The sequence below is a fragment of the Takifugu flavidus genome, chromosome 4 (genome assembly GCF_003711565.1).
Source record: "Takifugu flavidus isolate HTHZ2018 chromosome 4, ASM371156v2, whole genome shotgun sequence".
Taxonomy (NCBI): Eukaryota; Metazoa; Chordata; class Actinopteri; order Tetraodontiformes; family Tetraodontidae; genus Takifugu; species Takifugu flavidus.
In genome coordinates, this window is record NC_079523.1 from 16,286,649 (window position 1) to 16,312,384 (window position 25,736).

Here is a 25,736-nt window from a genome sequence, read left to right on the forward strand (position 1 = left end):
CCCATCCTTTGTCTTTAGAGCACAGGGTGATTTTTGCTGGTTACTTAGTTTGGCAGAAGTCTCCCGGCTGTTTTCAACCTCTTGGCCCCAGCTATATATATGCGTTTTTCCCACTTTCCTTTTTGTGATGGAGGTGAGATTAATGGAATACAGATATTAAATTCTATATATTCTATTATATATTTTTATTATTTTTAAAACATTCTTATCATTTTATTTCTGGTCCTGAACCACATCTAATGCCTGAGTAGATTTACCTGTGTGCACCAAAGAGGAAGGGTCTTATTTTACTTTGACATGTCACTATTTGATATTTCACACACGTCACTATCTTTCTCAAACATTATTTCTCAAACATTGTTTCTCATCAGCATTATAAATGCTGTGAGGTGAGCTGTAATGGTGTCCGTGTGCAGGGTTTGTCATACATCATGGGATTTCATGAACTTAAAATACTCCTGTCGCCATGAAAATTGACACACATGAGGAGTGACAGGTACTGCAATCTGGTAGCGATTACTTACATTGGTGGTGCACTATGTCTCACTAGCACCTTTCAAATCTTAACACCTCCATTTTTTTCTACAGAAAAGTATGTTGGACCCATATCCTTGGACCCACATGTGCAATTTTGCCATATTCTCCACCATTCGCAAGCCTTGTATTTGCCATGACCTTTCCTGAATAATGGATTGGATTTTTTTTTTCAGACTCACTCGGAGTACCAATACTTAGTACTTTTGATGTATCCCATGTATCTCAATACACCTCGTGTTTTCGTGTTTCGGTGTCTTAGGGGTTACTAGTAGTGCTTTAATGAGGTAGGTCTATGTTCATTTAAGTCTAACCCTCTCATTCGTTTTACTAAAATAACAGGGGGCAGACGCCTCAAAATTATAGAAAGATTTATTCTCAGTGCCTGTTACTTGTAAGATAAGTACTAAATTATAAAATCAATTTTCGTTACATCAGTTGTTCCATCAACTTCTGTGTTTTCCTGCTGTAAAAATAAAAAGGGAGACAAACACAGCTATGACGTCAATATGATTCTTTTGTTTCCTCGGGATTTCATTTATGAGATGTGGTAAAATGGGGTGATGAAAATTACAGGATATATCTACTATATCTACTTATCCAGTAAAAATATATACAATTGCAAATGATAACTAACATTTTATGAAACTGAGCTTTTATTTGTTACTTTAGCTGTTTGATTCAGCCAAATGAGTAATGCAGGAAAAAACATATGCATCCTACTTCCCCTTACTGTCTGAACATCTGTGCTTGGTTTAGACAGAAAGGTTGTAGACATATTTTCAGCTCAACTCTGAAAACAAATTCTTCAAATTAAGCCTCTGTTGTAAGCTTCAGTAAATGGGGAGATTATAAATTAGGATAGAAATTTAAATACTGCATACTTTTCGCCACTTATCTTTAAGGCATAGTGCTTAAAAAGTCCAACCCTTACATCTTTAAAAAGCATAAAAAATTTGTACATTTATACATCTGTGGTTATTTTCCCCACTTTGGGTGGTTATCAACAGCTGGGTAGATTTTTTTTCAAAATAATACTTAATTGTTCTGACCACAGGTAAACCAGGTGAGAAAAATCCTCAGGCTTCAGTGGTTCCAAGCATGATGAAAGGTGCATACACAAGTATCACTTAAAAGGTAATCACTTCAAAAAATCCATAATGGAACTCAAAAATACTCAGCAATCTGGAACCAAGCGTACTGCATTACATCAACAGTGATGTCACAGATATAATCTAATCTTGCCTTCCTTGGCAAGGTTGTGGATGATCTGTGTTTCAAACTCTGCACTGTGGACACCAGTCTTCCTAAATGCTCCAGCATAGCGATTCTCCTCCCAGTAGTGATGCCAGTTTCCTTGCTCGTCTGCACCATAACCAAACACTGAAACCTGATTTTAGAAAGCAGTGCAACAAACTGTCACTCAGGAATAGTTACCAATAAAACATTGACATTTTTAGAATGAGAGATTTGATTATCTGAACATAAATGTCCAATGTGGTTTCTGAATAAAATGCTTGAATATTATATAATTTCATGATTCCTCTTGTATATAGAAAATTATTTTTTTAAGTGGATATTTTCTGTGAATCCTGGAATACCAAAAGGATAAAAAAAACATCCTCTGTTGATAGTTCTAATCAAGGATGGCAAAGTGGTGTTCAGTGTGGATGTGATTATCCGAGCCCCTGACCCTCTTACCTGGTCACAAATATGCAGAGCGAAGATGATGGCTAGCATGCCAGTAGATGGGTAGCGACCATGACGTTCGGTCCAATGATCATTAACATATTTAAAGAAAACTGGGTTCACCACCAGAATCTGTACAGAAATAGTAACATTTAATTATTTAAAGTGCTTGTATCCAAATATAAATAATAGCTGGAAGCAGGGAACTTACAATTTGTCACAATTTGACTTTTGTCCCTACTTTCAACCATCATTTACTTACTGAACATTTCTAGACTTTGTGTACGTTGCATTAATTGCAACAAAACTGGAAGCAACTTGTCACAGCTGCGGGCAATCCTGCCCGAATTAGTAATCAAGAGCCCTTATAGTTCCCTGCGCTACGCTGCCTCCCTGCCAGATCGTCCTCTGTGTTTCCACATGACTTTCCAGCGTTTTCCTGCCTGCCTGTTTTCCTGGTTCCGACCCTGCCTGCTCCTGACGACTCTGTTTTGCCTGTTCCCCGGTATATCCTGTCTGCCTTCAGTTCCTGATAATAAAGCTGTGTTCAACCGAACTCGGGTGTCGCTCTTGGGTTCTCATCTGCTGCCTGACAGCAACTAATGTTTGAATGTGCTAACAATGCCTATATTAAGTGTTTATTCCCTTGGATGTTTTGCTGTTTTGTCCTTCTTGTTAAAGTGAAAAGGGGTTTCACAAACTAATGTTGTTTATGACACGCTGGAAACAGGACCCAAATGCAACTCACAAAAATAGAGGTGTGATAGACATTTAGAGACTTAATAGCTTCAGGTGAAAATGATAAAAAAGACAATCCACAGCAAAAAGTCGCTCCACTCAAGCAGAAATAATTCCAGCAGGCAAGTAATCCAGTTCATGATAAACCAGAGTCAAGAAATCCAAGTTCGGGAGATCGGGTGGACAAACCAGGCAGGAAGCAGGCAGAGACAAGTTCAAAACAAGGAAAACAAGGAAATTATTGGGGCAGAGGTGAGACAGGCATGTCAAGAACTGGCAGGGTAGGAAAGTGACAAAGAGAAAGCAACTCTTGGGGAAAAAAAATCGTATCAAATCCTACCCGGAATTGGAAAAATATTCTTGGTCTGATGAGACAAAAAATTAAGGCTGGCCGATTGACGAACGGAAAACAGTGCACATGACCGAAAACAATCCATGTCCACCGTAAAGCATGGTGGTGGCAGCATCATGCCCTAGGGGTGCTTCACAGCAGCAGGCCCTTAAAGGGCTGTGGAGGAAATACAAGCAGGAAATACCACCAATTCCTAGAGAATAACCTGAATCACTCTGCAACGACCCTGAGAATGCAAACGCAAGCTACACAGAAATTGTTCAAAGACAGCAAGTGGTTCTTGGGAAGAGGCCATGTCAATGCCCAGATCTCAATCTGAGTGAGAATTTGTAGCTGGATTCAAGAATAGATGTTCATGCCCAATCCCCCAAACAACCTGGCAGAGCTCAATTTGTCTTGCAAGGATGAATGGAGATAAATTAAAGTATCCAACTGTGCATGAGTGTGAGAAATATTGACACAGGTGCATCTACAAAATAACAAGGGGGTAAATATTTATGCTAGGTATATATTTTTAATGGACTTGTATTAGTTTCTAATACTAGTTTCTAATCTGTTTCCACTTTGACATGAAAGACACCATGTTGCACCATTTTGTTACACTTTATAGGCATTGTAAATTAAGTAGGCTTAACATCGTGGCCACCTATATAAAATATTTTTTGAGTCCACCTCTGAAGGTGTGGTATCTGGCACCAGATACCAGCACATCATAGCAATGTTGCATTGAACTGAGGGGAATCTTTAGGTTAAGTCAACAACTCGGTCTCATTGTGCTCTTCAAGCAGTCCTGAACCCGGTTTGCTTTGTGGCAGGGCACATTATCCTGTTGGAACACCACCATCAGTGAACAGCATTTCCATAAAAGTGGTAGACATGGTCTTCAACAAGGGTTAGGTAGATGGCATGTGTAACATTCGCATGGATGGCAGAGCCTATGGTTTGCTAGCAAAACCTCCACCACCTTGCATTTTTCCCATTGTGCACCCTGACACCATGATTCCTATGTCAGCAACACACTTGCATTTAACCATCCATGTGAAATCTTACTTCATCAGTACAAGCCACCGTTTTCCATTGCTTCACATAGGCTTGTATTTTCTCCCCATATGAACTGATAAGTATTTACTGTCCTTTGATAGAAACTCACTGCAGACTGGGACCAACCACAAGAACTACAAATGGTCTGATACATGTTGGGGTCCAGGGTTGTACCTGCTTTGTCCTCCATGGGGCGTCGTGGAGCACAATTGGCGGCAGCTGCAGGCAGGCGCACCTATAGACTATTTACATCCTGCCGCCTACTTAAGCAGGATGTGCCTGCCTATCAGTGCCAGAGTGTTGGTTTGGTTTCCTCTTGTCGAGTGTTGGTTCGTTTCCTCTTATCGAGTGTTGGTTCGTTTCCTCTTATCGAGTGTTGGTTGGCTTCGTGGGAGTGTTGCGTTGTGGAGTATTGTGGCTTTGCTTGGTCCTTCCCTGCACGTTTGAGGATTTCACGCCAATTGCTGGACAGCAGAAGTGCAGAACCTGTTCCCGAGTTCTCTGCAGTCCAGGGGGGCTGCTTCCGTTGGAGGACTCACCCGTGGACCTGTTAAGTGCCGACGCCGACTCCCGTGCTCTCTGCAGTCCTGGAGCACTGCTTCTGTTCCCGAGTTCTCTGCAGTCTTGGAGGACTGCTTCTGTTCCCGAGTTCTCTGCAGTCTTGGAGGACTGCTTCTGTTCCCGAGTTCTCTGCAGTCTTGGAGGACTGCTTGTTCCCTAGCTCTCTGCAGTCCTGGAGCACTGCTTCTGTTCCCGAGTTCTCTGCAGTCTTGGAGCACTGCTTCTGTTCCCGAGTTCTCTGCAGTCCTGGAGCACTGCTTCTGTTCCCGAGTTCTCTGCAGTCCTGGAGCACTGCTTCTGTTCCCGAGTTCTCTGCAGTCCTGGAGCACTGCTTCTGTTCCCGAGTTCTCTGCAGTCTTGGAGCACTGCTTCTGTTCCCGAGTTCTCTGCAGTCCTGGAGGACTGCTTCTGTCTTCCTTGTGTTGTTAAATAAAACTAAGTAAATAAAACTCTTTGACCCTCTTACCACCGTGTCCTGTCCTGCTCTCAGGTTCTGCTTAAAACCCCCAAAATGCAACAACACAGCCACCTAGCCTTCTTAATTGTGCTCTTTTCAAACATATTCTGTGCACTTGCCCTACTTTCCTGAACAAAAAATTTGAACACAAACTCATGTGTCATGATAAAGTAACTATTTCCTTAAAACGTCTGAAATATACTGGGTCACATAGAATGTACAATTTACCTTACCTTGTTTTTGTCTGCTGCCACTCGATCTTTCACCCTCATGTATGTCCTGAATTCATATAATTGAGGAAAAAAAATAATTTTAGCTAATTGGTAAGTGTTTGTTTCTGTGTTTAATTAATGTCAATACATTTTGACTTTGCCAGTTGACAGAGCGCTGGTCAGCCACTCTATGTCTCTCAGTTTGAAAGGCAGAAGTACCAGACTGACTCCATGGTCAACATCCACTGCACTTTCTGGGTACAAAAAGTGGTGCGTTGTTCGATTTCCAACATCTTTTGCAAATCCTCGAGTCACTGCCTTGTTCATCCTAAAAAAATCAGATATTATTAAAAGATATTTTAAAAGACGTTTACTTATACAACAAATACACTACACACCGGATCACAGAATCATGGGAGTCGATTATTTTGCCATTTCCTGACTGTCGCAATCTGCCAGAGTTTCCAACCACTGCACAAGTATGGCAACGGGAGGTGAGTGGCCTGAAGTCCACAGTGGGTGAGGGAATGACTTTGAACATCTCTGCCATTATGTCTTCTGGAGTCCTGTCATTACCAGACTGCTGAAGATGCTGTGTGGAGGTCAAAGATGGTCACAATTGAAACTATAATGAGTGGATACATTGAAGAATCTCATCCAGACTGCTTTTTTCCTTCAACTGTTTTGAAGGCTCTCGCATCTGTGTGCCTCGACAGACAGACAGACAGACAGACAGACAGACAGACAGACAGACAGACAGACAGACAGGCAGGCAGGCAGGCAGGCAGGCAGGCAGACAGACAGACAGTCAGTCAGTCAGTCAGTCAGTCCTCACCAGCCACCATTTCAGTGCATCAGGATCCATGATGCTGTTTGTACGAAGGACAGGCTCCTGTGTTTTGTCATACCGCTGCTGGAACCAGTTGGATCCTCCAAAATCTGAAATACAGGACTCGATACACCCACACGTCCTGCCCGGGCATGACACAGTGGATTATGACAAGAAATGAACAGGGAAACATAGATAGATAGCAATCTCAAGCCTACTACCTCAGCTTATGTTGGACATCTTCTGGTTCAAGGATTCTTGGAGGACGGGGAGTACTGGGAGGAATGGGGGCTAAATCAATAGGAGGTGTAGTGGGCTCAGCTATTGCAAACACAGACAGAAAATATACATCACAAAACTGCTTTTACCCCCAACTTTTACAGCAAAAAGGCAAGAGTATTGTATTGACAGAAATTGTATTATATTATTAGTAACAGTCATAACAGTAACAGCCTGCCTGAGATGTTTCAAACCTGTTTGAGATGTTTCAGTCAGGCTTTAGAGCTCACCACAGCACAGAAACAGCACTTATTAAAGTTACTAATGATCTTCTTATAGCTTCAGATCATGGACTGGTCTCTATGCTGGTTCTGCTGGACCTCAGTGCTGCTTTTGATACAGTTGTTCACAGCATCCTGTTACAGAGACTGGAACATGTGATTGGGATTAAAGGGACAGCACTAGACTGGTTTAGATCATATTCATCTGATAGATACCAGTTTGTTCATGTCCATGGTGTTCCCTCCTCATACAGTAGGGTTAGCCATGGGGTTCCTCAAGGTTCTGTACTTAGACCAATCCTTTTCACCTTGTACATGCTTCCCTTAGGGAACATTTTTCAGCAACATGGAATAAATTTTCATTGTTATGCTGATGATGACTATATTTATCCATGAAACCAGAGGAGACAGAGAAGTTAGTGAAGCTTCAGACCTGTCTTAAAGACATAAAGTCTTGGATGTCTTCAAATTTCCTCCTCCTTAACTCAGGAAAAACTGAGGTCATGGTGTTTGGTCCTGAACCTCTCAGGGATAGATTAGATCACATGATCACTCTAGATGGTATCTCATTAACATCTAGTCTCTCCGTGAGGAATCTAGGAGTAACTTTTCAAAATCTGTCCTTTAACTCACACATTAAAACAGTCTCTAGAAGTTCCTTTTTTTGCCTGAGGAACATCACAAAGATCAGGAACCTACTGACGCAGCCTGATGCTGAAAAGTTTGTCCAGCATTTGTTACTTCCAGGCTGGACTATTGTAATTCTTTATTATCAGGGTGTCCAAACAACTCTTTAAGAGGCCTCCAGGTGATCCAAAATGCTGCAGCCAGAGTTCTGACAGGTATTGACAAAAGAGATCACATAACTCCTGTAATGGCGTCTCTTCATTAGCTGCCCGTTAAATTTAGAATAATTTTTTAAATCCTTCTTCTGACCTACAAGGTCCTCAGAGGCCTAGCTCCATCCTACCTGGAGGAGCTAGTGAAACCTTATCAGCCCAGTAGACTGCTCCGCTCTCAGAATGCTGGTTTACTTGTGGTCCCCAGAGTCTCTAGAAGTAGAACAGGGGGCCGAGGATTTAGCTACCAGGCCCCCCTGCTGTGGAACCAGCTCCCTGTCCAGGTACGGGAGGCTGACTCCATCTTTACTATCAGATCAGACTGAAAACCTTCCTCTGTGAGAAAGCTGATAGTAATTCTGTAGTTCCAGTTATTATCCTAGACATAATTATCATATTTAGAGGGTCATCTAATTATTAGGTTAGCATCTTAGTTATGCTGCTAGAGGCCAAGGCTGCCGGGGTTCAGAAACATTATCACCTGACAGGCCTCTGTCACCCCATTGGGTCATGGTCTCCTCTCCTCTCCTCTCCTCTCCTCTCCTCTCCTCTCCTCTCCTCTCCTCTCCTCTCCTCACCAAGCAGATGAGTTATGTTATTTCTTGTGTAGTTTTTCTGCCCCCCCCGTATTCATCTACAGGTAACGCCGCCCTCATAGTTGGATGCTGACCTACTGATCTCCGACCCCGCTGACCCACTCAACTCTACCAGCAGTTTATTATAATTAATATAATTAATGTATTTCTATGATCTCTGCCTATTTTCTCCCCTACCTGTCGTCCCCCCTTCTCCTCCCTCTCTACCCAGTCCCCCCATCAGCAGGAGGGTCCCTATATGAGCCTCGTCCTGCTCAAGGTTTCTTCCTGTTAAAGGGGAGTTTTTCCTGCCACTGTTGCTTGTTGGGGGTCAGGCCCTGGGATTCTGGAAAGCACCTAGAGATAATCTTGATTGATACTGATAGCGATACTGATATTACACCATTAATATGCAGTATGCTGATAAACTACTACAATATGACTACAACTAATAGTTTTCAGTTCAACAAATACAAGTGTTAGAATTGCTATTGCTGCAACATTGGTAAAAGGCAAAAGTTATCCAGGTAATTACTAAAACAAAGACTCAAGATTATCCAGAAAATTGCCATTTATCATATGCCAAGATTTGAATAAGTATATATGTATAAACAGGTGAAAGTCTGCATATGTGTGTAAATGTAAACTGTGCCTCTAGAACCTGGTAATGCAGTACTGATAAGCGCTTAATTTAGTTACACTTAACAGTGAAAAATATTAATGTACAAGTTTTGAATGTAGAAGTTTTGATAAAGTCTTTTTTCTGAGAAATGTTGTGCCTAGTGATAGTGACATCAACACCTTACCTCTCTCCCAGTTCGTTGGTGTGGCTTGGATGATCGGTAAAGTCAGTGACAGAGGCAGGAAATGTCTCCTTTGAATGCTGTGACTGGCAAGCATCAGGAAGAGGATGGCAACAATCAAGGCAGCACATACCTTTTTCCTTAGTAACATGGCTGGACGGATGGGGCAAGGAAGGGTATGTTATTCTGTCAACTATTCTGCCAGTGATTTCAACATGCTTGTGTGGCATCATCTAGGCCTTTTGTTGTTACATCCACTCTTGACCCAGCTTCATTTCTATGATTTCCTGTCTAATAGTCAACTTTGAACTCATTTGAGCAGGATCTGTGGTAAGAAACAAAGAAAAAATATTTTAAAAAATAACGGAACAAATTTAGTTGCAAAAATAGTATTTCATGCCATCCATATAAGTAAAAGATTAAAACTGTTAGCAGTTTTTAATGCCTTAGCTTTTTACATTTTAGTTTACAGGGGAATATTGAAATATGAAGAAATTCAGTAATTAAATTGAGAAGTGTATGCCTTATTACTCTAACTGCCCTCAGGAATGCACTACAGAGCCCACAAAGCACAGACAGACTCAGGGATAAGTTTTCTCCCAGAACCATTCCACACTCAAGCAAGCAAACAAGTAAAATGCAATCCATACCACACCTGTGCGCTTTATTCCATTTTATTACTTTATCGCTATTTTTATTTTAATATTTTATTTTCTAATTGTTGATGTTTTCCTTTGCTTTGAATGATTATTATTCCTCTCAATTCATCTTAGATAGCTTGCTTAATAGCTTTTTTAGTTTGTAAGCTGAGAGATTTTCTCAAGAGCCTCCTAAGAAGTATGTCTTCCGTTAGTGTTAGTACGGGGATTCACGATGTGCTATCTCACTATTATCAACATATCAAAGTATGGATTAAATGTAACTTTTGTAGTCAAGAAAGAAAGGTCCAGCTAAGCCAAGACAACACGGCTTACATTATAGGTCTGCACAGATCTTTTTTTTTTATGTATATATGCATACATTTTGAAGTGACTTTTTTTTAAAACTGAGGTTTTAACTGAGGTTGCATGTTACGTGCTCTCACTGTGAGACAGATTCCACAAAATATGAATGTTTCTTGTTGCTTCTTGTCTTCTTCCACTTTATCCAGGACCGGGTCGCCAGGGCAGCACTTCCTACACTTCTTCAGGGAGTATTCTGAGTTGCTCCCAGGCCAGCCAAGAGACGTAGTCTCTCCAGTGTGTCCTGAATATGAATGTTGCCTGCTATAATCCACCACTCCAACCGACAGATAAATGAAACCGATCAACCTTTAAGTGAATGAAATGAAACCTTTAAGTTACTAAAACTCGTCCAACTCGTCTCCATCTTTTTCACTCACCAACGACTCTTCCATTAATGAAATGGTATGCTCAGGGACCCCTCGAACATGCAAAAACTCGGCCAAATCTGACATTTTTGGTCCTGCATGCCGCTGTCAGGTTCAAACTGTTCATATAACAATGCTGTAACTACTTATTATCACTCCTGTGCAGAACCCTGTGACCTGCTTTAACTGATGTTCTATCACCTCGGGATAGCAGGGGACAACCTGACCATCCTGTGACACTCCATTCCCCATTTTCTTATAAGTTCCTTTTGTATATATCATGCTTTGTTTTATCACGTGACGCTTATGCTTTATCATATGACGCTTACACTTACGCTTATTGTAATCTTACATGTTCGTGTGCTGATAAACCTTGTCAAGGCTCACACTTTGTAGCCCACACTGCAGACGTGTGGGCTGCCCTTGCAGCAAGTAAACTGAAGCTTCCGTCTCATTCCGTCTCTCACTCTGATGGCAACAGCGCGGGGAGAAAACTGATCCTTTTCTCTCCAACAGCCGCAAAGTCACTCTAGAAGTAAACTAGAAGTTTTTTCCGCACCCATACTTTATGTCAGACTGTTTCATCCTCCAGAATTCAGAGTATTAAATTCAGAATACTGAGAAGAGTCACAATCAGTCAGACTTAGCTTTTTTAGTTTGTAAGCTGAGAGAATTTCTCAAGAGCCTCCTAAGAAGTATGTCTTCCGTTAGTGTTAGTACGGGGATTCACTATGTGCTATCTCACTATTATCAACATATCAAAAAATGGATTAAATGTAACTTTTGTAGTCAAGAAAGAAAGGTCCAGCTAAGCCAAGACAACACGGCTTACATTATAGGTCTGCACAGAATAAGGGCAAGTTATGTCACCATATGCGGGTGGATTGTAGAGGCATGGGCTATGATACCGTCTTCATGTATTGTAAGAGCTTTCACAAAATCAACGCTGAAGCGGAACCGGTCGGTGAGTCTGATTCAGATGATGAAGAAGAGGAATTCGGGCTGTTGGACATTGAAATAGCGCAGCTGTTTAATTCAGATACAGAAGATGAAAACTTCGATGGTTTTGTGGAGGAAGAATGAATATTTTGTTCAATAAATGTGTCGAAACTCACTGTTTTACTTCCGTTGTCATTTTTTACTGTATGTTTTGGCATGCGCCTAACAATACGGCGTGCCTTATGTATGTTTTAAATACGGAAATAGCACCCATAACTGAGACTGCACCTTTTATTACAGTGCGCCTTATGGTCATGAAAATACGGTATTTGCTTCTTTTGGTAGCCTTCAACAGCACACAACATAAAGCAAGAAGACTGTGAGATGCCTGTTGGCCCTCTTTCCAAAATGAGCCTTACTTAATAAATAAGGCTGTAAGGTTTTTTTTTAATCCTCATAATACCCAAATGAGGTAAAAACAAAGCATTTTTTAAAAACTGTTAAAACTACACAGTGAGATGATCAATTTAGTTTGCTCTCTTTGGGGCGTGAGGTATGGAACCTTAATATACACTCATTTTTTAAACTAAAAGCTTGCAGATTTGTAGATAAAGATTTGTAAAGAGGCAAGAGAGAATTTACAATGGACATTTACAGGCCGTCGATTCAACGATGACAGGAAATCTGCTGCTGCAGCCTGAGGTTGAGACACTTTAGACAACAGTAAAACAACTTCTTGCTTTCTAATCAGAGAGCTAAAATTAAAAGAATTAACTTCACGCATTAATCGGAATACATGTGAGTGAGAATACTTGGATTTTTGATGCAGCTTCTCAAATCAAATTAGTGGATATGTATTAATTTCACAGATGATGTAAAGCTGCGGAAAGACAGTGGGGCTTCACCCCTCCTCCCTCTTCCCCTTGTCGATCTATTCTTTCCACACATCCACGTAAAACTAAATCAACATGAGCAAAGAGTATGACAGTAGGAGAATACAGCAGTCCCCCCTACCAAAAAAAATCTTTAAAAGACAATAGAGAGACCCAAGGTCGTATAAAGCTGCAACAAGTTTAGTGGGAACTTAAAGTGAACTTTCCACCATGGCGCTCCCGCAAACACACATTCACACGTACTCAAAACGGGCCTGTTGCACAGCTACGAGCGCACGGGGCGGGTGCTCAAAACTTACTCAAATCCGCTGTCTCTAGACGCTTTTCTTCTTTTCTTTGTGACGTGACGCCGTTGAACACATGATAAAAACTCGCGTACAGGCCCCGCCCACCTACAGAGGAGGGGGCGGGGAGAGAGTAAAAATTTGAAGGACGTCGAACCAATAAAGACAATTTATCTCGAGCCTTCGAGCGCGTGCCTGCCTGCGTGCGTTGAAATGGGTCCGTATCAGATCAGATCATCTGCATCGGAACAGATGGGTTCATGTCACAAGTTTCACATGTGCACACGTGATGTTATTCAAGTAAAACACAGACTGAAAGCGAGAAACCTCCCACAACAACCAAGAAACTAATGTTATACGCGATTCTCCAAAGGAAATTTGACTGCGTCACGCCCGAAACAAACCGCCAAATGAAATGTCACGAGCGGACTTCTGTAAACTCTGTGGCTTTATTGAGACCGAGATCCAGGTAACATGAGGTCAAACGTAGACACATTGGCGTTATACGTACGTTTATACATCCACATTGGCAGACATTCAAACACTATATCTTGATTCCCATACACCTACATACTTATACATTAGTTCACAAACAGGAAACAGCCAAATATCAGAAAACTGAAGAGTAAACACTGGCAGCAGACATGTATGAATATGAACCCCAAACCAATCCTGCAAAAGCACGTCGCTAATACATACAATATTTCGGATACATTTTAATAAAGTAAAATTTAAAGTAAAATTTGAAAAAAGTAAAATTTAATAAAGGTACAGGGAGATTATAACACATGTCTCACGTTAAAGCCTTTGAAAAAAACAGGTAAGCATAAGAGTGACTGATGACACCTTTCCCGTTATAATACCATGCAAATACTATTTAAGATTGACCGACAGATGTCGCCATACTTCTTGTATGAAATGGTTCGGAACAGTCAACCATTTCCACACAACTGCCTAATATTGATTTAGTGGTTCAGAAAGGTTGGTGACTGATCACAAACGGGTATATTTAACACAGTTCCAAACATTACAAGTAATGATATCAGTATTTCCAAAATAGTATTAGTATAGAAGTAGAAATTTAGCTTTGTTAGGTGGTGAACTCTAAGACAGAACTAAAGTTATCTGTTGAGACAGGAACAATAATGGATTTTTATTGAGGATACACTTGTTTTTCCGCTACCAAAGGTTCTGAGAGAAAAATACGACTTGATAAATGTCAGGAAGTTACAATCCATTTTTATGTAATTAAGGTTACTAGTATGTTTGCTTTTATTCAAGCATAGAGAAGGAAAAATAAATCCAGCTAGATTGAGTGATTATATTTGAAGAGTGGTCACAATCTCATTTCATCATGAGTAATTTGTCAGAGAAATTGTGTAAAAGAGAAACGATGATGTCTACAGGATAACACAACAACAGGTTGCTGGATAATTCTCTGCGTTAACTTGGTTCTCATTGCCAAAAACGTAGTAGACATGACTGCTGCTTTTCCAGTTGTATTTCACCTTAGTGATAGGGACAAGTTCCACTGTTTGCCTCTAAAGAAAAAAGAAAGAATAAAATAATTTTCACTTTCTCACTCAGTAATACAATACTCAATACACTTTCTCCTCAGTAATCATTCACATGAAATAATTCAAAGACCTTAGAAAGTAATAAGGTATTTTTCTTTGTTTAATCCAGTAGCAGGATGAGATAAACGATCACATTTTGATTTTTGCGCAGGTCATTTGTGCCTGAACTTTTTATCCGTATTATTTTTATCCGTACTTTTGAGGAACATCTTGTCTTCTCCTGAATGCATTTAAGTTTTTTTTTCTTTGTCTTTGTTACAGACTTACCTGCTGTAGGATCCTGGAGTTCTGGGCATATTTGCTTTGATGTTCTCTAACCAAATGCTCAGAAGCCAGAGAAATGGCCTGGAGTGGGAATCCAATCAATGGGTAGACCTGTGATGGCCAGAAAGACAAATAAGTCATTAGTGACGTCCTTGATGCAATACATATAGATGGATTGTGCACCACTATGTTGCAACAAAAATGTATACGTCTATACCAAGTATTGGCTGTCCTCAAACAGCTTCTTCCCATGTACTGAACGAAGGTTATCCGGATTTAAACCAGATGTCTGGTTTTCTACATGGTCTCCCACATGGTTAATCCTAAAGCACGCGCGCACACACACACACACACACAAAATTGTAAATCCAGTGTATAAAACACAAAGAGCATTCATAATAAAGAAATATATGCACATTGCATAGTTTCAGTATGATTTCATTCCGTCTCAAATCATTGTCATCTCCACTTGATCCACTATCTACCGCCCCTAACTACCTTGTAAAAAAGCCCAGTCTCTGGAAACAACATGTGGGATGTACACAAAGTGCACCAAAGCATAACCAACCATGTTCCAGCCAACAGGATGATTGTAGGAATGGATGGGGCATTAGTGCAAGTGCTGAAATAAATATAAATTTAGCCTCAGGCATCTTAGCGAATTTACTTTCAATCTTGATGCACATTCATGACAGTGTGGACAGCGGGCAACATGGAAGCCAAGCTAAAGCTGCTGGCGAGAAGTAAACGTAAATTCGGTAAAGTTATTGTTTATCTTGGAGCAAAAGGCACCCGGCTTCGTCAGTCGGAGGTCACCAAAATGAACAGAGTTGGCGTCCAACAACCCAAAAACGACAGTGGTGCCCCCAAAACCAGGTGTCCTTTGTAGACAATTGGAACAGTTTTTGTGGAAAACCTAGTCTGATTAGGAGAGACGGTGTCCATCCCACCCGGGATGGTGCCTCCCTCATCTTTAGTAATTTGGCTAATTTTATTAGACCCAAAGTGACCTGACAATCCAGGGTCCAGACCAGGATGCAGAGTTGTAGTCTTACACACCTCTCTGCTGCTTCCTTAGAACCCTCATCCACCAACAATAATATATCTAACACTATAGAGGTAGTCTCTGTTCCACGGTTAATAGTTCACCAGCGGTCAATCACCATAATCTTATTAAAATTAATACCAATGCACAAGTTGGAGAAACTAATATCACAATTAAGTGTGGACTGTTAATTATTAGATCTCTTTTGTGTAAATCCCTGTTAGTGCACGACCTGATAGCGGATCATCACATTGATTTATTCTGTCTTACTGAGACCTGGCTTCAGGAGGAGTATGTTAGCTTAAACGAATCTACTCCTCCTACCCATCTTAATTATCATATTCCTCATGTTACTGGTGAAGGAGGTGGAGTGGCACCAATCTATCACTCCAAGTTATTAATTAATCCTAGACCAAAATATGGCTCCAGTTCATTTGAAAGCCTGACTCTTGGCATCACCCATCTGAACTGGAAGGCTGGGCCACATTCAGAGTTCCTGTCTGAATTCTCTGATTTCTTATCTGACTTGGTCCTTAGAAATGGCTTCATTTCATTACTTGAGTCAGTTGGTTTCCTCCAGCAGATAAACCAACCAACTCATAACTTCAGCCACACCCTTAGATCTAGTTCTGATTTATGGTGTTGAGGTAGAACATGTGTCAGTGCTCCCTCAGAACCCACTCCTGGCAGATAATTCATTGATCACTTTTACATTTATGATTAAGGATTCTTCTATCCTCAGAACAAAGTCTTACTATAGCAGATGTCTTTCAGATAATGCTGTAGCTAAGTTTAAGGAAGCGATCCCTGTGCTAATCCCAGGACCACCGTGTGTTTCCCCAGGGATCAATCATTATAATCTTAGCCCTGCAGAGGTTGACTCTATCAGAATTAGAATCAGTGCAAGATTTTAACAGGCAAATGTTCAAATATTGTTCTCAGTTTTATGCCAAGCCTTGACATAAAACTGTGTGATTTGTCGTGCTTTTGTGAATTTGCACTCCCAACATTTGCTTCTTGGTCTTATTACATTGGCTGAGAAAGAATGAAGGCACCTGTGGGATCAGACAGTTAAAATCCACAACGTGGCTACTTTCTATACGAATTTGTGTGCTATTTTTATTTTTTGTACTTTATATTTATATTATTACCTTATATTCTAATTGTGGTCTTATGGTTTCTTTTCTATTTTGTTATTTGTATTTTCTTATATATTATTGCATTAAACATAATAGTCCTGCAAAAAAGTCACGTGCACGCAGGTGCATAAGATCTGTTTTAAAGGTTGAAAAAATGGTAAAAGTTCGGTGCACCTAAAGATCTCGACAGCTAAGGGTCTTTACTGTGCTCCTTCTCTTCCAGTATAACTACTGCAAAGAAGTTGCTTTACAAAAGATTAACACCACGGCAAGCTCTTGCCTGCCTTTAAAGCCCTGCTTAACCCACCTCCCCCTTCTCCTCCTGCATTTCACCTAACAGCTGACACTTTTGCCTCTTTCTTCATGGAGAAAGTTGTAGCTAACAGCTGCCAGCTATCTGAGAAGCCCACAAGTCAAAGCATGCAGTGGAACGTACACATGGTAGCAATAGCAGTATTAATACTCACCACTCCACTTTAAGCTTGATGTAAGTCAGCAGCTGTCTTTTTCCTTTGCAGGTCTCACACTCCTTCATTCTCTGACCACTGCATGATTTGCATCTGAACACAATCATGTGACACATCACAAATGAACTTTCTTTTCCTATCAATAATTTCTTGTAAGGTATTTCTTGATCACTGGTGTCTGGGTCAAACAGGCAGAAGAAACACACAGCTATAACTGGACAAAGATACCCTCGACGTAAAGTCGTATCAGTTCAGTGAACATTACAAATACCTACATGTGATCAAATTATTCAATTATTTAGATGGAGTCAAGAGCACAAACAAAGCAAGAAAGAAACCCTAATTAAATGTGTTCTATGTTGTGAAAACACACCTACTGATAGGAGTCTCAATAATCAGTACTGACATTTCAAAAGTATGTTCAAGAAAGACGTTCCAAGAAGTGGTGAGCGTGACAGTACCTCTCTCTTCCTTTGCCGTCGCAATGACTGCAGCTTTGGTCATTACTTGTTCCGGAGCCATTACAAACCCAACACTGTTCCTACAAAGACACACATTGATGTGTGTGAAATTTACGTTTAAAACAATTGTATTTATAAGTGTTCTGAAGTCAAAGAAGAAGAAGACATCCTTCGTTAATCTTTGTCAGTACACACCTTCAACGTATCCTATAGAGAAGGGGTGCTCATTACGTCGATCGCGATCTACCGGTCGATCGCGGAGGTAGTACTGGTCGATCGCGGCGTGACATTAAAAAATATCAGCCTATCATTCATCCCGTCACTTGATTGATATACAGGGCAGCCAGTTAGATGACAACTGAACTTGACATTCAGCGGACCAATCAAGCCCAACGGCGCTAAGTGCAGCAGAACTTACGATGTCAGCCTATCATCAGTCCCGTTACTTGATTGACCTTTAGGTCACCGCTCATGTGCAAACAATGGCACTAAGCTATTCAGCTAATTACCTCTGATTTTAAGCCAATTAGTTAATTATTATGTGTGTTTTGCAATTTTGGCTCATTCGGTTATGAAAGGTACATCAACATACATTGTACATACAAAGAATCCTCAGTACATTTGAAAATAATTAGATGTTTTGGATTTTTGTGGTGGGTAGATCATTTTGATCATTTTGTAAGTAGCTCGCATGCTGAAAAAATGTATTGTTGTATTGAGCAATATGGATTCATGTAGTTATGCGAGGTACACCAACATATATGGATCATATAAAGAATTCTCAATATATTTATGAATAAATATATGTTTTGCAAATTTATAGTAGGTAGATCTTCTTGACTTGGTCATTTGAAAAGTAGCTTGCATGCTGAAAAAGTGTAGGCACCCCTGCTATAGAGGATACATGGAACTAGAGGGGATCCTAGAGTTCAAAAACTGATCTTAACGTGATCAAGAAAAACACAGATCACTTTTGGATTCCATACCCAAAAATAAGTTAAAACAGCTATCAACCCACAGTGTGTCCCCCAGTGGTATCTCCACATACTTACATCATATCCACTTCCATTGCATTGCTCGCACTCCACTGTCCCAGTGGCGTGACACTTGCTGCAGTCCTACAAATAACACAAACACCTGTCTTGTGCTTTGTCGATTGAAATATTTTGAAACGGGAGTACACCGTATCAAATTTTATGTTCACACGCTGCATTCCAGAAAAACAAAGAATTTGATCTTTCACTTTGTGTTGAAGACACAATTACATAGAGAGCCTGTTCCAATATTTAAAATGTAACTAAGGCCCTTCAATGTTCAAATAATAACTAATCAATAGATCCTTCACAGCCTTCAAAGCCTTGATAATCAAGGGTGATCAACAAATCCTAGAAATAATTGATTCTACAGTGACAACAAAACTCTCCGAGTGGCTGTCCAATATCAAAATTAAATAATTCAAATCAGATGAGAGAGCAGAGTGACTGTTTACTAATCACCTGAACGGAAGAGGTGTAAGGCACACGGATCTCTTCTGTGTGGTTGGTGAAAAGGTTGGGGGGCGTGGCCATGACTTCCCAGGGTCGTGGGGCAGGTTGGGCATAGAAGTCAGCCTGCTCACCTGTTGAGGAGGTGTTGCAAGACAGGGTTATATAAAGTGCTCCTTTATTGAATTCATTATGATCTGACATATATGAATGTATACCTTCATAAGGTTTGTTGGCTAACTCTGTTGACCTGGACTCTGTAAATGTCTCCAGACGGTACTATAAAAAAAAGTAAAGGATGAAAACATTATTCTATGTCCTGTGTACTGTAGACAGGAGTAACTAGTTTCTAAATCGCTGTTTACATTGTACAAACCATTCCTTCAGTCAGAATCTAGCTGTGGGATAGAAACAACATCAGCCAATCCACCCTTCCTGATGGCCGCCGAAGCGTGTTCATTCGCGCCACACACAGTATTCCCATCTACTATACATAGTGTACGTGGATAACACCCCCTCAACTCGAAAGCACCTCTCACCTGAGAGCTTATCACACGTAAGAGCTTCGTTAGCTTAAACTATCCACCAGATGGATCTTGCTAGCTTCTGTCACCGGAGTGTTTTCACCATCCCCTTCATGGTGGAATTGTCTCAGCTCTGTCGCTGCAGGAATAAAACTTTTAGAAGGGATACCCTCCTGGTGTGCAGTGTCTGCTTGGTGGTTGACCACAGCAGGATTATTCCCCAACGTTCAAAGGTCTTGTGGGAACTGTAGAGTGTTGAGTTTGGAAGACGAACTACGACTGGGGGGGAGAGGAATCTGCCTTATTCTGGACTTGCAGGCTCTAATCAAACTTATGTGGAAATATAAGTTTGGGACGCTGAGACAAACAGCACTGCTGCATCTAGGAAGACTGAACAATTGGTTTTTGTCTGTGGATCTGAAAAACACATATTTCCACATTCCCATTTGGATGGCCTCACTAAGGCTGGATCCTTTGCGTCATGGTGCATGGGGCATCGTGGTAACGGCGGATTGCAGGACAGCCCTGCGTCACTGGCGTGTCCCATCTTTCTTGACTCAGGGGGTATCCATGGGTATTGTCTCGTCCATCCACAGATGCCAGCCTATTGAGCTGAGGAGGCATCTACGAGGGTAGTTCTGTGAGAGGATGCTAAAGCCCAGCTCTTCAGCGTCTTCGCATAAACTTTCTTGAGCTCTCGGTGGCTGAAACACTTGCTCCCATCCCTCTTGGGCCACCACGTCCCGGTATGGGTGGACAACGCAACGACAGTAGTGTATATAAACCATCAAGGGGGGTTGCGCTCTCGTGTGTTGCACACTCTGGCACAAAAACTGATCCTCTGTTTCTCTCCATGAGGGTGACCCACCTAACGGGGATCCTGAACACAGGTATCTATCACAACCACAGTTCTTGAAAGGATATGAGCAAGGCGTCTCACCATACGACTCTTCTGACTGGGCAGTGAGAAGAGGTTTGTTTAGATTTGCTATGCCTTTTTATGCACTATTTATGGTAGATGGGACTACTGGGTGGGATAAACAGTTTTCACTGAGCAGTCAGGACTGTCAGATTGAGATATCTCTTGTTGAATGATCAGCACATCACCCTGTAGGTGTTGAATGCCTCCATGTTGGTGATGACTCCATCACTGGCGGGAGCTTTACTGTAGCAGCACTGAGATGATGCAAAACTCTTGAATGCCTCACGGGCCACATCCTCCGAGAGGGAAGGGATGCTGCATACAAAAGACTGAACATTACTGCAAACTGAAGTAGACAAGAATTTTGCCCGTCCATTATTTTTATTGTTGTTATTATTATTTACATTTAAATCATTACCACATAAGAAGGGAAATTAGGCCGTGAGTCTCCACAGCGTTGCATTTAATTAAAAAAAACGGACCGATACCAAAGCGCTGCAAACCTTTTTGCATTATTATGACCTGCCTTTTTCCAAAAATCACTTTGAAGGTTGATATTATCAATAACAAAGCTAAATATTCCAGTTTTACATCCCTGCCTTCTGAGCCAGAGGATGTCACAATTTACCTCCAGTTGTCAGGAGCTGGGCCAGGCTGGGGTGGGGCTACTGGCTCCACTGGCACAGGAGGCGGCAAATAACCACCTGCAGCGATAACACACTTTTGATTGGACAACTGCATCAAGATGCACCAGCTGTCAGAGGTGTGTGGGCTTTACTATAAACACTATTGTTTTCAGACAAGATAAAAAGTAATGATGGAATTTATTCTAGGTTACGTCCAGCAGCAAAATCTCAACTATCAATGATGATGTGTGTGATCCTGCAGCCAGCCTCTCAGAGAACAGACAGCAGTCTGTTCTTCCCGCATCGTTGCGGATGAAGATGACTTGCAAGTAAAAAAGGATTCTTGAAAAAAAAACAAAAAAACTTAAGTGCATGCATGATTAAAGCACATTAAAGGTTTTGACAGCTAACGAGCCAGGTCATTATCTACATAAAGGACAGAATGGTGTTACTTGAAAATACTTGAAATATTGTCAATTTGGTTGAAGCACTCCCACTTGTTTCTGTTCAACATGTTGCAACTATGGCCGTCCTCGGTGGGCAACTAATAATCTTTAGGTTTTGTCAAGCTTTTCTCAAAGTATTGACAATTAGAAAGTTTCAGAAACATCCCTAAATAGTTGTGACAATGTGAGTAAGCTGTGAACTTACCTCCTCCTGCCAATGTGCCTTCATAGCCAGGCACGTTCCCATACATGCTGGTTGACGGACCAGAGGTAGGCGGGTACACTGCTACAATTTTTAAAAATGACAATATCAGAACTTTGAAGATGGTGCAGTACAGCACACACACACATCTGATGCATGTCTGAGTGCTCTGGACATGCATGTCTTGGAAATTAAAGACTCTAAAACCGAAATGCTTTTGCAACTGTAGGACTGGACCATACAGGAGCTCTCTGGGAACTTCATGTGCAATCCGCACATTCAAACTTCTTTATACAAATATGCACATTGAGACCAAGTAGATTTTCAAGTAGATATAAAGTCGCAGGATTTTGGCCTTTATACGTATGTATGTATATATATATATATACATACATACATATACATATACACACACACACACATATATACATATATATACATATATACACACACACACACACATATATATACATGCATACATATATATGTGTGTGTGTGTGTGTATATGTATGTGTATATATATATATATATAGACAATTGCCTTCGGACAAGAGGCGTGGTCAATCCTGTTCCCTGTGCATTCTTCACGTTTGCATGTGAATCCCCCCAGGCTGAAACTCATACACATATACGTTGGACTACTGTATATTGAATAAAGGGAGGACACATTGTCACATATTGTCAGATTCACACAAAAAACTACTGGTAAATTCTAAAACTGCATGTGTTCAAGTTAATAACACCAATCTCCCTTAAGGAAAATGCTCAACCCCCTCCCCTAGTCCGATGGGGGAGGGGGTTGAGCATTTTTTTTTCCATGCCTATAGCAAGGCGTGGGTAAGTAGTAGTTGGATAGTGTTACTCACTTTTATGACCAAATGAATATAAAGTCCGACAGTAGTAACGTTCTTACCTGCACTGCTCATCGCTTCACACTGAATGCGCTGACAAAAAGTGCACTTCTGTCTGCAGGGCCACGTTTAGACACTGTTGCCGCAAAAGTCGGACAACGGCAACACGCACGCCATATCCGGTTGCGACTTCAAAATAATGACATCCTTTTTCACCAATTTCAAATTTCAACTTACTTTGTTAAGGATTTGATTGTCGAACGTTTGTCTGACATGTCTAGTGAAATATATGGAAATTAGGAATACATGAAAACGTGATAAGTGTAGTTTCCAGTTAAAGTGTGTGTTTTCAAATGTACTTTAAAAACTATCAAAATGCATCTCCAAAGTGATTGACCTTTAATTTGGTGTTGATTAACACAGCAAGAGAACAAATTATAGAACAAAAGATAAGAACTGGAATGGATGAAGTTGAAAACAATGTGGAATAATTACACTGCAACATGAGGCCTGGAGTTGCAGATTAATTGTATTAAGATTTGGAGTCAGCATGAGATACGGTATTTAGAAATTATCGACACAGCTACAGAAAAATACCTCTGACACACAATCTCTGGTCTCAGGTCAAATGCACCTTTCTTTTGAAGGTTAAGAACATGCACATATTGGGTTTTCTTTCCCAGTACTTGACAACACTGATATGGAGGCATGTGGATCCACACCCACATTGGGATGGTGGGGGGGAGACGGGGGGTGGGACTTGTTTCATCTTGTAAATATTTCTTCAAGCAGTTCTAGCAGCATATATTTGTCGGAAGTCCCCTCCCCAAACCCAACCCAACCCACAAGTACGTAGCTGCTGTGGAAAAGGTATCTTTGTCCGGTGAGCGGGAAATAAAGATGATTCAGACCAGAGAAACAATAATGCTCAGAGCTTTGGTCCTTGTCTTCTTGCGTCACCTTGGTCTTTTCCCAGAACTGGCTGAACATGGTACCATTAAGATGCAGTTGTCAAACACTAAACACCATCTGTTCAGCATTTCTCTTTCGGACACTTTTTTAGGTTGAATTTGAAGGGAAACAGACCAGAGCATTACATTTCTCGCTAGTTAATGGCTCACATCTACAGTCAAGAATCAAATCAAGAAGACAAGATGAGGTTTATTCATTGCAATGTGTGATGTTCTTTTATGTGGAAGGTGACTCCATATTTATTCTAGCCAACATAGGGAGCCACACTTATTATGAGCATTCACATTTTGACATTTTTCTTTTTCATTTGAGATTTTTCAGGTCTAAGTAAGCCACCCATGATCTTGTATCTCTTATTGTGTAGAGTATATAAATATAAGTATATACTTTTTTTATTACTTATGTTGAAATTTAAAAGAAAACCCAATGACAAGTTCAATGTAAAGGTAATGTTCACTAAATTTGATTTTGACTGCTTGTTTAACTTATCTTTGTAAGTTGCAGGTGAAATGTTATTCTATCCAGGCGGTTACAAATGTGTCGCTCATTCCAAAACATCTTGTGATGTGCAAGACAATTAACAACTATATAACATAAAACTAAGATTGGTCGTAGCATAAATGCGTCCGTAGGTCTTCAATTCAATAACCAAATAGTAGATCAATGAAATCCAAAAACGTATCCACATCACCATGAAGGTCTGTGCTACTACTTGCTCGCCTGTGTGGAAGAAAAAAAAGAAGTATTTTCTTTTTGAACAAATTTCTTATCAGGTTTATTATTTCAAAATGAAAAAGATGCCCCAAAGGAATAAGCAAAGTCAACAAAATAAATAAATGAAGCTGTAAAATAAACTTTTTACAAAGTAATAAAATGGGACTTTGGGAGCCTTACAGGCTGTTACAGACTTGTGTATAATATTTTTTTTATAATCTAATTTTTATATCTTTAATCTTTATATATCTTGCTCTTTACAGTGATGCACTTATTTTACCTGTAAATGCAACAAGGTCAATTTCTCCACCATGGGCTGAATAGAAAAGGATATCTTATCTCATCTTGTAATATCTTTACCATCACAGAAATGAAGCTCAGATCTCATAACTTCTTATCAGAAATCAGCATTTGTGGGTCGAGCAGTGCCGGACAATTTGTTTCCATTACCCTCATCAAATGAATGTTAATCACCCCCCCCATCTGCTGTCCATGCACAAGCAGGGTGTGGGTTGTGCACCATTAAACTACAGTGTCAAAAGGAGATATTTGATGAGTGAAAACTGGGACAATGTTTACCAGATTTATCTATTTTGCTGTAAAGGATTCAATCCATTATGTTCTACCAAATTTATGGACTCCATCTCAATTGAGATTGCTGCTTTTATCATGGGGAGATGGTTTGTGCATCCCAATGGACCCCTACAGCTGTCAGCTGGAGTCTTGAACTTCTGGTGGAGCACCCACTGGACAGGTTCATGGGCTGGGGCCAGCAAAGAGTGATCCCCTGGTCCTCCATGTTCAGGGTTTGGACTCAGGGCCGCCCCTCCTGGGCTACCACCTTATCATGGTGGAGGGGTTTGCGTGTCCCAATGAACCTAGGCACTCCGTTGTCTGGGGCTATATGCCCCTGGTAGGGCCACCCATGGCAAACAGGTCCTAGGTGAGGGATCAGACAAAGTGTAGCCGAGGACCCCCTAATGAAGATAAATAACATTGGTCTCAGTTTCCCTTGCCCAGATGCGGGTCACCGGGGCCCTCTCCTGGAGCCAGTCCTGGGGGTGGGGCACGTTGGTGAGTGCCTGGTGGCCGGACCTCTGCCCATGGAGTCCGGCCGAGCACAGCAACATGGGACCCCTTCCCGTGGGCTCACCACCTGCAGGAGGGGCCAAGGGGGTCGAGTGCATTGTGTTTTGGGTAGCGGCCGAAGGCAGGGACCTTGGCAGTCTGATTCCCAGCTGCATAAACTGGCTCTAGAGACATGGAATGTCACCTCTCTGGTGGTAAAGGAGCCTGAGTTGGTGCGCAAGGTTGAGAAGTTCCGATTAGATATAGTTGGCCTCACTGTGACGCACAGCAAGGGCTCTGGAACCAGTCTTCTCGAGAGGGGTTGGAGTCTCTCCCACTCTGGAGTTGCCGATGGTGAG

At 41.1% G+C, this 25,736-nt stretch overlaps 2 protein-coding genes across 2 annotated transcripts; both read right to left on the bottom strand.

The window, feature by feature from the left end:
* Positions 1 to 888: 888 nt before the first annotated feature.
* st3gal8 (ST3 beta-galactoside alpha-2,3-sialyltransferase 8) lies at positions 889 to 12,843 on the bottom strand. Its single transcript, XM_057029730.1, has 9 exons — positions 12,631 to 12,843; positions 9,134 to 9,455; positions 6,635 to 6,734; positions 6,420 to 6,555; positions 5,983 to 6,176; positions 5,733 to 5,912; positions 5,606 to 5,651; positions 2,236 to 2,355; positions 889 to 1,924 (listed from the first exon to the last, which is right to left on the bottom strand). The coding sequence occupies exons 2-9, from the start codon at positions 9,279 to 9,281 to the stop codon at positions 1,757 to 1,759; spliced, it is 1,092 nt and encodes a 363-aa protein (XP_056885710.1). The 5' UTR covers positions 9,282 to 9,455; positions 12,631 to 12,843; the 3' UTR covers positions 889 to 1,756.
* Positions 12,844 to 13,045: 202 nt separating this feature from the next.
* On the bottom strand, positions 13,046 to 22,798 carry LOC130524035 (protein SSUH2 homolog). Its single transcript, XM_057029731.1, has 12 exons — positions 22,686 to 22,798; positions 21,776 to 21,856; positions 21,127 to 21,202; positions 20,684 to 20,813; positions 19,271 to 19,331; positions 19,065 to 19,186; positions 18,621 to 18,686; positions 17,569 to 17,648; positions 17,108 to 17,200; positions 14,674 to 14,779; positions 14,460 to 14,567; positions 13,046 to 14,156 (listed from the first exon to the last, which is right to left on the bottom strand). The coding sequence occupies exons 1-12, from the start codon at positions 22,696 to 22,698 to the stop codon at positions 14,016 to 14,018; spliced, it is 1,077 nt and encodes a 358-aa protein (XP_056885711.1). The 5' UTR covers positions 22,699 to 22,798; the 3' UTR covers positions 13,046 to 14,015.
* Between the last annotated feature and the right edge of the window lie 2,938 nt (positions 22,799 to 25,736).